This window comes from Drosophila ficusphila, unplaced genomic scaffold (genome assembly GCF_018152265.1).
Source record: "Drosophila ficusphila isolate 14025-0441.05 unplaced genomic scaffold, ASM1815226v1 contig_197, whole genome shotgun sequence".
In the NCBI taxonomy this organism is placed as follows: Eukaryota; Metazoa; Arthropoda; class Insecta; order Diptera; family Drosophilidae; genus Drosophila; species Drosophila ficusphila.
The window spans coordinates 8623503-8636453 of record NW_025064091.1 but is presented as its reverse complement, the minus strand read 5'-3'; the positions used below and the strand labels follow the sequence as shown (position 1 = coordinate 8636453).

The 12951-nt window shown below is 40.1% G+C and overlaps 3 protein-coding genes across 3 annotated transcripts in view; 1 reads left to right on the top strand and 2 right to left on the bottom strand.

The window, feature by feature from the left end:
• The window catches only part of LOC108097884 (teneurin-a), a 155108-nt gene that overhangs the window by 103914 nt on the left and 38243 nt on the right, over positions 1-12951 (bottom strand).
• LOC122320907 (teneurin-a-like) overlaps positions 1-12951 on the bottom strand; it is a 50282-nt gene that overhangs the window by 11807 nt on the left and 25524 nt on the right. Inside the window, exon 2 of the mRNA XM_043209549.1 lies at positions 10502-11102. Coding sequence (XP_043065484.1) covers positions 10502-10647 — 146 coding nt within the window. The 5' untranslated portion in view covers positions 10648-11102. The remainder of the gene's footprint in view (positions 1-10501; positions 11103-12951) is intronic.
• Positions 3670-6265, top strand: LOC108097886. Its single transcript, XM_017200424.2, has 2 exons — positions 3670-5550; positions 5685-6265. Exons 1-2 carry the CDS (start codon positions 5022-5024, stop codon positions 6164-6166), a joined length of 1011 nt encoding a protein of 336 aa, XP_017055913.1. The 5' UTR covers positions 3670-5021; the 3' UTR covers positions 6167-6265.

The following is a 12951-nucleotide window of genomic DNA, read 5'->3' as shown; positions in this document are numbered from 1 at the left end:
AAGACAAAAAACACGGAGGCGGGGTCGCGGCTCTTGGGCGCCTTGGCTTTTGTGGTCAGTCTTTTGGCCGTCTGTGATAGTCGTAAAAATACCCAAGAGATGTCGAAGGCATGTTGCAAAATTTCAAGCTCAAGTCGAAATGGCAGCCAAAGTCTGTTCCACACTCACACGTAGTACAACATATACAACCAAAAAAAAAAAAAAAAAAAGAATATATAAAGGAGCACATACTCACACACACACACACACGTCAGTGGCATAAAAGTTGCCTGTTTGGATTTCAAATGGTCAAAATGTGGACATTTGCTTAAAGAACAAAAAAAAAAAAAAAAAAAGATACCAAGATACTTTGCTCTTCTTCGTTCTTTCGACAAACCTCTCTTTGGTCGGGAAACAAGTCTGAAGAAGCGGAGAAGAGCTTGTTTTCGCATTTTTATGTCCATTGCAAAATGCGGTTTGGGTCATTCAAGGAGCTTATGTAATGCCCTACCACTGTGATTGCCTAGTTGATGGAATAATGTAATTAAAAATATTGAAAGTTATAAAAAAAATTATAATGTGTTTCTATTATAATAAATATATTGCTCGGTAAAATCTACGCAACATTCATTTCTTTAGTTGAATGCAAGTATTAATTTCTGTTTCTTTTTATATTTTATAACTGCGAGAAGTGCCCTGCTCCAGTCGACCTAGTGGGATCCCTCGGAAAAAATAAGTTGGTCTCGAGGTGGGGGAACAATCTTGGAGCTCCAGCTCGTAACCTCTCGGCTGCAGTCGTCGTCTCTGTTTTATCCAATTCCTCTATCACTTGCACGCACTCACACAGAATTCCTCCATTTGTTCTTTTCTTTTTAGCCATACACCCCCTCCCTCCCCCTGCCTTTTTTCTCCTTTTTTAAATAAAAGTTTGCGTTTTAGCTTTAGCCAGATTTATGTTTTCCTGCTTGCGTTTGCAGAATTGTTGTCGGAAGTTTTTTGTGCAGCATCATGGCACACACAGAAAGTTCTCAAAAAGATGTATAAAAAAAAAAAGAAAATAAAAAGGAAAACAAAAAAAGTAGTAAGGAAGAGCCGGGCCAGGCAGCAAGCTCAGTGGCAGCTGGAAAATGGGGAAATGGCAGAGGGTGAAAGGGGGGAAAGGGGAGAAAAGCGAGGCGACCGCAAAATATGCTCAGTAGCATTGATGCGCCTTTTGACCCGGCCTCTGACTTTGACACTGAAACCGAAACCGAAACTGAAACTGAAATAGAAACAGAAACAGAAAAGGAAAATAGATGTGGAGATGGAAATGGCACTGGAAAAGGCGGCGGGAGCTTTTCCCTTTGACTTGGCATTAGTCGAGCAGGAGTGCGTCTGATTAGCTTACTATACATCGGGAGAAAAGGCGTTGCAAGACCGACTTTGCTCGGGCGGAAGTAATGAAAGTTTTTGATTTATTCAAAGGAGTGATTGGTTTCACATAACTTTGACGTGATGGCTTTTGAACTGCATCTGTTCATGGACATTTTTTTTTATGTTTTGACAGTTTCTTGGAGGAAAAGAAATGAAAGAAGATAACCTTTTTCACAGGATCAAAAGAAAGAAATGTTATGAAATACCTTTGCGTGTTCATAAAATTATCAAAAGTTCCTGTTTGTAAAACAAGTAAAATGTTTTACAATATATTCTTCAATTATTTTGAACTTATTATCTAAAATCAAACATGTAACCCAATTTAATAAGACATATTTTTCCGCTTTGTTACGTTTCAATTTTCAGTGACCCAAAAACACGTGGCCTAATTTAAAAAAACATATCTCCAAGCTTCCATGCTTTTTACTTTCTAACCACCCAATTACAGGACATGTTTTGTGTTCTGCTTTTTTTTGCCCTGCAAAGTATGCGATTAGCTGGCCATCGAAATGGTTCTTATTTCTGGGCAAACAGCCCGGGGTTAGGACCTCATTTCACTTTCACTTGTCCAATTAGCAGGCGAGGATGTGCCGGCCATCGGATGTTTAGTACTCCAGATGTCATGTAGTTCGGTTTCCACCTCCACCTCCGCCTCGGATTTGTTTTCATTTGTTCCGAGCACCTGGCCTCCGGGGAGCTGGGATCGCATCGAACACTGAATTGGACATCATTAGCAGGGGCGGTAAATGTGGGCGTGGCCGTGGTCGTGGGCATTGGTGTGGGAGGCGTGGCAGGGGCAGTAGGTTAAGGAGTTCGCCTTGTGAAAAGTTACCCCTGGAGGCAGGTGAAATGACCAAAGGAATCGAGTCGGCAGGAAGATGACTCTCCGCTGAAGGACTGTAATTGAGATGGGTGCAAAGTGCGGCAGAGAAGAGGTCCTTTTGGTCCTTTCGTCCCCCCGCTTGGTCCTTCGCCCGTTCGATTGTTGGGCTCTTCGGCTCCTTGGTCCTTGGTCCTTGGTCCTTGAGTCATTCAGTCGAGTGGAGCCAAACAACAAGATGTCATATCATCGGAATGGCAGTCTCATTACGAGACTTTGTTCCTCGCTTTGTTCGCTTCCCTTTTTGTGTCTTTTGAGCCGGCATTAATCAAAGGTCTTAGGGTTAATGTCTCGCCGACCGACGGGGTGGGATATATACTACAGTTGTGGTCATCATAATAGCTTTGGGAATACAAAATGATTCTGCAGTTATTGTTATCTTGTAACTTGAGTTGAGTCCAAGACAAAAATGTCTGCGGGGTAAGTTTAAGCCTTTCAACCTGATTAATTGTTTTCCAAATTCAGTCACTTTTGTGCCATATTTTCATGACCATGGCTGTGCGCTTATAGTGTTCATTGTATTTATTTACCGCACACACTAAACTAAGCGCCTGTTAATGACGCAATTTCCGCAAACGTGAACGGAGGCCTTTGGCAACCTTTGAGGGTCAGTTGCGTTGGCCAACTTCTCCGTGTGCTGTTGGCCACAGCTAATTAGCTTAGCGCATTTAAATCGCCGGAGAATCGCTCATTTCTAAGGCATCTCTCCATATATATCGCACTTCTTATATAAACACTTTCCTATATATATATATATATATATATATATAGCAATGGAGAAATGGCAGCCGATAAATAGAATGAGGGTTAGCAATTCGAGAGGAGTTTCCCCAAACAAGCCGCAACATACGAAAAGAACAACAACAAATCGGGTGAAAAAAACCCTTTTCTTCTGCAGACAATTCCAAGCCATTACACTGAGAAATGTGACACAATTTGAATAACATTTAAAATATAAAATTGGGCATCAATTCGGTTTGCTTCTCTTTTGAAGGGGAGAAGGGGTTAAATAAAATTGGGTGGCTCTGGGATGGTGGCTCTGATGGATTTGCCCGAAGAGAATATTTTCCTGGGCCTTTTCCCTCTGAAATGTTTCCCAAGCTGTCTTCTCATTCTTGTTTGTTTTATTTTTCCCCCGTCTTGTATTTTTGTATTTTCCTTTTTTGTTTTTGTATTTTTTGCTTTGTCTAAATTGCGTAAATTATTGGCATATGTTGTCTTCGCAGTCCTGTCGAGGCAATGAAACATTTTTAACCCTTTTCCTCGTAGACGTCGCCCGAATTGACAGTGGCGTAGGGGGTTAAAGTGTGTGTGTGTGGGGGGGGGAGGGTGTTGGGGCGGGAAAATGTCGATGTCGGCCTGGCATTTTATACCATTTTACTGGCCCTTTTTTCCTTAGCGCCTCTGTCTTCCGGCGCCCTCTCTCTTCTCTGGGAAATTCTCCCCTTATTGCTGTCCATTCTGCTCCCTATTTTCCTGGCCCTTTTCTGCCACTATCCCCTTCCCTTTTTCATCCCCCCTTGTATTTTTTTGTAGCCGCCTCTGTCTGGCTGCCAGTTGGCTGTCATTTATCCCCACTTCGGGTTCAGTTTCGGCTTCCACCAATTTCCCCCACTCCCTCCAACCCTCCAACCCTTCATTGCCCCTTTTTATCATTTATGGCCGTCGTTCTCTGGCTTTTTATGTGCGCTATTTCGCGAAGTAGAACAATAGCCGCCCGCCCGCCATCTCATTCATCCCAGTGGCAAAGTCCTGGGATCCTGGGATCCCCGGAATCCTGGGTCCTGAGTCCTGAGTCCTGAATCCTCAGCTACTCGGCTCCTCGGCTCCTACTTCATCTTCGTGTGCCTTTGTTACAACAAAACGGACAGGGTGAGCCACTGTCCTTCACCACTATCCTTGCGCCCTCGCGCTACTTTATTGTCTTGCCAAAAGAAATAGACTTTTAATATACTTGGCCATTCAGAGCACAAAACAGGCAGCTCCCTGGGAAAACTCCTTTTCTTTTCTCTTTTTTTTTTGTATTTTGTGTTTCTGTTCTACGGAAAAACAAGCGGAGAAGTACGGAGAAGTGTCTGGGAGTGTGGAAATATTAGGCGATTTTGCCAGTTCATTGACTTGCCACAACAATAGTTTGAAGTTTGTCTGCCAAAATATGAGAGTCCGAATAAAATGGAAGCAATTCGAACGAGAGGGGGGAAAAAACAGAAGCTAAAAAGTTTTTCACTTTAATAGTTCGACCAATTTGAGAGTGGCTAAAAGGCCGAGGATAATGGCAGCACAGGGAGCGCAAATAAAATCACACTCCGATTTATTTGTACTTCTGGAGGGGCGACTCTGCGACTTTATCAATTGGAACTTTAATGGCAGAAAAATACGAAGTGTCGAGATGGGTGTGTTGGGATTGCTAATTGAATAAATTATACAAAATGAAAGAGCAATCATAGGTTTTCAATATTTAATAAACATAAAATATTTGTGATCTGAAGTTCGAAGTGGGTTCCAAAATATATATTATATTTCCCAAGTAGGCTTTACTCTATTAGCAGTTTTCGAACTCTAAAGTCATGAATCAATCAGCTCAGTTCATATACAAAACAGTAACTAAACACAACACCAAAATTTAATTTCGAAACACTCCATCAAAATTTTGTTGTTTCAGATCTAGAAACTACGAATTAGGCGACCGGGGATTCTACAATTTCAGAACTCCAAAGAACCTCGAGCTCTAGTTCCAAAAACTAAAGCCATGGCCGAGAAGAAAGTCGAGGATAACGAGAGTTCCATGGAACCCACTGCCAGTTCATCTTCGAATCCTCCGAATCGCTTGAATAGCCAACGTCGCACTCAAGAGCAGAATAATGCCGTATTTGCTCGACTTTTCGCCAGTTTGGACAGCGAGCATCGAAAGTTGAAAGAGTTGGAAGAGCGGCGATCAAGGCTCACCGAAGAAATGAAGCATCTGAGGGCTCTGTTATTTGCAGAGAATACAAAACTCCGACAGACGATGGCTCCAGCTCCGGGAAACGCGGTTCCCGGTGCTAATCCCATAGCCCAAAGTGAAGCATCTGCTGGTTCTAGTGTCAATCCCATCGTGAAACCTTTAGTTTTGTCCCGAAAATCCTCGAGTAAATCGGTGACCATTGCCGAACCACCAATTCAAAGCGCGCCCATCAAAAGAAAAGCCAGTTCAAATAGTGTTCAAAGTTTGCAGAAAAGGGGAAGTTCACGAGGTCTCAAAGCATCGTCAAAGAAAATTAAACGTAGGATGATGCCAAGTGAGTGAAATATTAAATACTTAATATTTGTTTTTAGTAAATAGAAAAATAATAAATGTATTTAAAGCGATCGTTAAGCTTTTTTTTAATTTTCCAAGCTATACTTATCAAACCTAAATAAACCTGTCTTCCAGAAAATATATCCGATACCAGAGAGGAAATGTTGGACATCCTCGATGAATCTGGGCAATCTCCTTCTGCGGGCTCCACTTTGCGAAGCCCTGAGCATCGGAGATCCAATCCAGAGATTCGAAAAGATGTTGACGATGTTTTGGGTTCCCTGTCAGCACTTTTTACCATAACGGATGGCCAACAAGAAGGGCAAAGGGATTCCCAATTGACTGAACCAAGTTCAACTAATTCTTTAACTAATGAAGATTTCCACCCGAAAAACTCCGAAGAAAAATCTGGCATTTTGAGCTCTGATCAAGATCCTGGTTATTATCTTCCAAGTGTTAACTCCTTGTTGAAGAATTTACTAGGAAGTAGAGCCGCACCCATCCCTTTGATAGAGTTGCCAGAAGTATCAAATACTTTGCCCTCGGTTGAAATTAGCGAAAGTTCGGCGATCGTGGAGGAAGTCCTTCAAAACGAAACCGAAAAGAAAACTGATTGAGGTCCTTTTAATGTCCTTTCAAACTCTTCCAATGGCTTTCTAAATTCCATCACTGGATCTGACAGCATTATTTCATCAAATACACGAATGAAAACCCAAGATTTAGTGTTGTTATTTTGATACAGCAAAGGTTTGTGTAATCGGTTAGAATGTTTTTTCGTTCGGATTAAAATACAGTAAAAGTTTATCGAAAATTGGTTAATACAACATTATGTACAACCTATAAGGCTTATTGCTTTTTCCAACCATAGTGCACTTAACTTTTGTGCTTGCAGAAAAGTAAAATGTTCATTTCATCCACAAATTTAAATATATAAAGCGCTTACTACAAAGTTTCGAGGGATCAACGTTGAACATTTTCTTGCTGAATCTATCAGAAATGTGGCACAATATTTACTGCCAAGGAGAGCGGGCCTCTTATTTTCGGGAGATGAAAAAGGTGGAGTAGGAGCTCCACATGCTCATGGCATAAGTCCCACTGCCTGCTTCTTTTCTCAGCTCTTGTGCCTTTTTTATTCAATTTTCTGACCCTTGGGTGAGCCATCCACTCCCCGTCCCCCAAAAATGAGGTCCTGGGGGTCGAGGACACTCTCGACATCCATTTCAAAACAAATTAGTTGCCAACTGTCCGAAACAAATGTTGTCTAACGAGCAAAATCGAGTTGTCTCCGATTGCCATAAGAATACACATCAACTAGGTACAGTAAATATGGTGTATGTATGATATGATGTGTCCCCCTCCTTCGGAACTTTTGTGCGACTTGTTTGTCCAACGAAATGATATGAAGCCCGGCATTTCAATCATAATGTTCATCACGATTTTTTGTTGCTTTTTTGGCTTTTTGGGGAGAGAGGAGAGAGGAAGGGGGGAATAGATGATTGTGTTGCCAGAATGGTGAGGCTTATTGATTGGACTGGGTCAAGAGGTTATGTTGTGTGTGTGTGTGTGTGTGTGTGTGTGTTGGGATTTTTGCTAGTGAAATGCACTTGGAGTGCAAAACTTAGCTTGCAAGTCAAACCTAAAGCTGAAAATAGAAAACGGAGAAGAGAAAAACTCAAAACTGAAAACTGAAAACTGAAAACTGAAACTGAACTAAGCCAAACCGAAAACTAAACAAGTTTCTGGCTACCGAAAAACCACCTGACCCACACGAGCACACAAATTACTTATATGCGAATGGTGGGTGGTTCAGCTGCAGGGTGATTGGGTGGTTGGGTGGTGCCACCTTAAACCCACCGGTGGGTGGGTAGTCATACTTTTTTCGTTACTGTTGTTGTTTGTTTTCAAGTAGGTCATTAGAGAGGCCTTCGCCCTTCGCCCGGCCACTTGAATTATTAAATTCCCCCGGCTTTTCGAAGTTCTGCAGTTGAGCGAAGCGAGGCTCTTTTTCCTGCCCTCGCTCCTCAAATATGCATGTACATTTCTATATATACCGATATATATACATATATATACATATATATTCGTATTCGTTGTCGTTGTCGTTGTCGTATTCCAGGACTGCCAGCATGTTTCCATAACTTACCTAGAAGTGGCGAAAAGAGAGAAAGAGAAATATTTATTGTAATTTTTTCGGTTTGAACTCGAGCAGCTTAAATAGGGGGAACTTTGACATTCAAGGGGGCTTAAATCAGCACAGGCAGAAGTGCATTGTAAATAGGTTTCTAAGCAAGTATATATGTATTTTTAACTGAGTGTATCTTAAACGCAGTAAAGAGATGTGCATTTACAATCCTATTATTGGAGAATTCACTTACAAAATACATTTATACTAACTAAACTAGAGTGATATTTTTGTCCAAGAACCACTCCCCACTTATATGTTAACTATTTAAGTTTGAGTAAATTTTGAAGCACCCCTTTTGTGGAGCGCGTTTCGGTAGTCCCATAAAAAGTAATTGGAATTTTCATTTAATATAAAAGCTGAGCGAACACTGCCAGCGGAACACAATCTAACCCACTTCGCAGTTTGCAATCGCACAGCAACCAAAAACTATGCATATAAACGGGGCCACTGATGTACCATCTCCCTCCCCAAACCCCCGAAACCCGCCGTCAAAAGCCCCCTTTACCACCGCCCTGGCCCATCCATTTTGAACTGGAAAAAGGATACAATGTAGCCAGTGGAGCATCCTCATGGATATGTGTATCCCCCGTACAGGCTCGGCTCGTTGCTCATAAAACTCACTCAAGTAAAAGTACGAATGGTTTTCGATATGAAATGCATGAAACTGACAGGCAAACATATTGCGCCGCACTGCCGAAACCCGCCTCCCATTTGCCACGCCCACGCGACCAAACGCCCACTTTTGCACCCACTACACGGGGGAAAATTTGCAGGATGAGTTATTTCTTTACAATTACGAAGATTTACAATTAATAGGTTAAAATAAGGGATATTTTAAAATTCTTTGTACAAATTTAGACAATTAATTAAGTAGATGAAATGGAGTTAAAACATGTTTAAAAAAAATTTTACTCTAAAATAGAGAAGCTTCATATATATATTTTTAATGTTGGTAATCAATATACCTATCATCTTAATGAGAATTATGTTATTTGGAAGTAAATGAAAGTTTTTGTATATTATGCATTTAAGTTAAAATGAAGTTAGTGCTGACAAATAATATATTCTTATTTCTTTTATCGTTTTGTATAATTTAAGCATTCACTTAATTTTAATATTGTTGTGCGTATTACTACATTTTTGGCAACAAAATAATCCCCCAACTACTGACCAATTGTTTTGGTGCTTTTTCCCTGTGCAGTCTTGTATCAGTTGGCTGACTGTTGGTTACCACTTGGCCGTTGTTGCTCCTCATCCGCATCCGCATCCTCGTCCTCGTCCTCGTAAGCTCTTCCATCTGTCTGCCCTCGTTACCGTCCCCTCACCACCTCCGGCCATTGTTGTGGGCTACATGTATATATTTTTATATATACATATTTATATATATTATTTCCCAGTGAGAACTCCGCACCTCTCGCCTGTCTATTTATTCTGATATGAAAATGCATATTGTACACTCGACTCACGCCGCTTTATATGGGACATTTCTTTATCATCTGCTCTTCTTTCTCCATCTATATACACATATTTTTCCCTTTTCTCTTTTTAATATGCAACTCTGTGGCATGTGAGTGAGTGGGAGGTAAAAAAATAGAGGAGCTACTCATCGAGGCGTGCGTTTATTGCAATTGTGTTCCAGTTTCTTGCTTTTGAATTGGGGATGATTGGGATTGCGAACAGAGTTTTGAAAAAGGAGAACAAAGCAACACCTTAAGGTGACACGGCAATAAAGGCACAGTTTTCCTTGGTAAAATTCAATGGATTTGGATTGACGATACTTTTAATATACTCTAAAACATTTCCATGATTATTAAATGAAACAATTTGAGCTTAGCTTGATTTGAATTCAGTACAAACATGTATTTAATTTGTAAAAGATCTGAAGAACGACAATGCCAATTCTAATCTACTAAAATAACTTCAGCTGGAATAATGTTGCATCAATTAAATTGGCCTTTGCTTTTTGGAAAACAAGTTAACCAAAATATCCCTTGTTAAAATAAACCATACCAACCACATTCCAAAAGTTAATTTACGTCTTGTTTTGCTAATAAACACTCATAATATAAACTATTTAATTATGATAAAAAGCACTTTACTCTGCACTCAGGTTATATTTTCTTGGGGAAACCAATGTTTAATTAAGGTTCAAAGCACTTAACCAAAGTCCTTAGATTCATCTCACATTCATATTAGGCTTCGAATGCATCGAATTTTGATTTTCCCCAGAATTGCCTTTATTATTGTAAGCATTTCAACACAGCCGAACCAAGGACTTCAATGTTAATTAAGTCTGGAATCTGTGGCAATATTTTGGCAATGATTTCATGGCATTGCAGGTCCGACACATTACGACATGGTTGACCTGAGTTGACCTGTGCATAATCGCCATTTGCCTTTGTCCCTGGCATTTTGATAGCGCTGTAAATTCGCGATGACACTCGACTTAATTACAATTATTTGCATAGGTATGCAGGTGAATGCACTGGCAGAAAAAAACTAGTTTAATAATAATAAGAAATTCCATTGTGTTTTTTGAAAGTATTTTTTATATGAAACCATTTCAGTGTGACCAAATATACTTTTTATAAGACATGTTCAGGTATTTAAAACAAAAAAAGTAAATCATAATATTTTAGCAGACTTTTTGAAATAGTTTTATACTGTAATATATTATATTTTCTATATCATTTGAAGACTTCCTGATATTAAAAGCGAAACCTACTTCTAGGTTTCGTTCAGTGTATTGAGTGTCTGAATTATTTACCTGCTGGAATGGTTCGGCTCGTGGGCAAAGGGCTCAGCGTAGATATTTCGCACGGGGGGCACTCGGCGGGGCAGGGGCGGTGGCACCGGATTGTAGCCATCCATGATGGTATCACAATCGGAGTACTTCATCGATTTCATAGTCATTTTGTGTCTGGTGTTCACTGTACCGAGAGTGCGAGTGCACTTCACTTCACGATTTATGTCGATAATTTATTATTTAATTATGTTTGTTTGTTTTTTTTTTTTTTTTTTCCCCCTTTTTCGTTTTTTGTTTTTTGTTTGTTGTGTTGTGACGCTCGCTCTTGTCGCTTATTAATTATTACAACTATTATTATTGTTAATGGCAAGTGCAGGATTCAACCCTCAGCGGCGATCGCGAGTCGTCTGCACCCCGTTCGATGCATGGGCAGGGGCAGGGGGGCCCAAAGGGGCCTCGGTGGCATTGCCACCCGCGGTTGCAAGTGTATTCCGCTCGGTTCAATGGAATTCTCTCCGTCGAAATCCCTATCTATCGGATTTCCACTCGCTCTGGTTCTCCGATTCGATAGCTTTAACTGATTTTAGATCTTTTTCATGGCTGCCGATTGGTTATTTCGGATCTAAATGGGAATAGAAAATATATATATGTAAATAACATTGTGCGGTTGTCTTGCGACAACAACTTTATGACTTTTCGTTACGCTTCACTTTGCTTTCCTTTTTGGGTCGCTATTTTTTAAATATCGAATTTATTTATTGATTAAAGCTCTTTTTTAAGAGAGATACACTAAATTCCATTCTTTTGTTTCAAGCTGAGTTTATATTCTTTTTATTGATTTATTGTTTTCGTTTCATTTAATATATGTATGTTTAATTTTGTTAGTCAAGTTTGATGCATAAGTTCCCCTATTTTCACTGTATTCTGCAAACCTTAATTAAATTAAAACCACATTGGGTATTTTTCACCAATATTTATTCCTTGTAAAGCCAATACCTATTTTGTTAAAAAAAATAAATCTATCAATCTGTTACGAAATGCATTCACACATGTAATTTCTCCATTTTACCGTCTATTTACGTACAAATTTAATCTAGCGTATAATTAAAAGCAAAACTCGTGCGTTTTTCCCAATTTCCCAGTAGTAATGCCGCTTAGCAAATGTGAATTGTTTTCCCCTTGGCAACAACGATTGCATCTGCCTAATCTGTTTTCATCTTTCCCGTTCTGCAGCAGCAGCCTACCGCATATCCATCGATTTCCCGAATGCTAACCAAAAATCATTCTTGGCTCCGGTTCAGCATTTTCAAATATCCCAAAACTGGTTTTCCCTCTCACCACCCAAAAAAAACGAGGAGAATCGAGGTGAAAGAGGAGGCGATGGAGGGGGAGGTGGAGAGGAGGAGCTGCTGCTGCTGCTGCTGCTGCTGCTGCTGCTGGGCAAACAATCAGAATAAGTGTGGATTCCATTTTGGTATCTGGCAGTTTGTAGTCTCCCATGTCCGACTGCCAATGGCCGGCATATTTGTTACACTTGCCGCCCTCTTTATCCGATTGGACTGGTGTATCGCTCTAATCACAAAATCCCACCCATGATGTGCCCAGACAAAATATTCAAAGTCATCGTGTAATATTGGAAAAACACTTGGGAACGAAACGGGGGGATTTTGGGGAGCGGGCGCCAATGCCAAACAATTTCAAATGTAATCCGTTATTGTGGCCGGGCGATCGAAAAACGTATCTGTATCTGTATCCGTGTATCCGTGTATCCATGTATCCGTGTATCCGTATCTGTATCTGTATGGGGATACAATGGAGCAGCACGGGCTCGGGATAATGCGGCATATCTTTGGGATTTTCATCTCAAATTAAATTTATGATATGGCACAAAAATTGAATAACACCCAGCCGGGCACGAAGTGAATCAAAATCAATCAAAAGATACTCGGGGAAGAGGGCAGGCGGATTGAAGAGAAAGAAGTGAAGCCAAAGGCTCTAGACAGCAGACACCTCAAATGAACCGCAGAGATGCAAATGCATCGGTGCAGATGCGAATACGGAAAAACAGGCAGTGGCGCACGCAAGGATTTTCTTTAAAAAAAAAGCGATTTTAGAAAAACATTTATGAGTGTAAAAATATTTTAACCAATTTTATAAGAATCTATTTATAATGTAATACACATTTGTTTTGTATTTTATATAAAAAAAAAAAAATTGAATTTAAAAAAAAGCGATTTTTTAATGTTAAAAATTAAGTTTGAGTAAAAAAAATTAAATTAAATTTAGATTGCATTAAAAATTCAATAAGTTATGTGATTATTATCATTTTTAACTACTTAAAATATATAAAAAAGCATCCCAAATTACCAACCTAATACGTGGTACCCAAAACCCCTTGTCTGCGCCACTGAACTCAGACACAAGTGCGGTTTGGAGTGCAGTTGCAGGAACAGCGTCTCGACCGCAAAATG

Excerpts from the sequence above, each read along its gene's own strand:
- LOC108097886 (XM_017200424.2), top strand. The coding sequence starts at position 5,022 with ATGGCCGAGAAGAAAGTCGAGGATAACGAGAGTTCCATGGAACCCACT. Across the intron at positions 5,551-5,684 it reads TAAACGTAGGATGATGCCAA|AAAATATATCCGATACCAGA; the intron begins GTGAGTGAAATA and ends CCTGTCTTCCAG.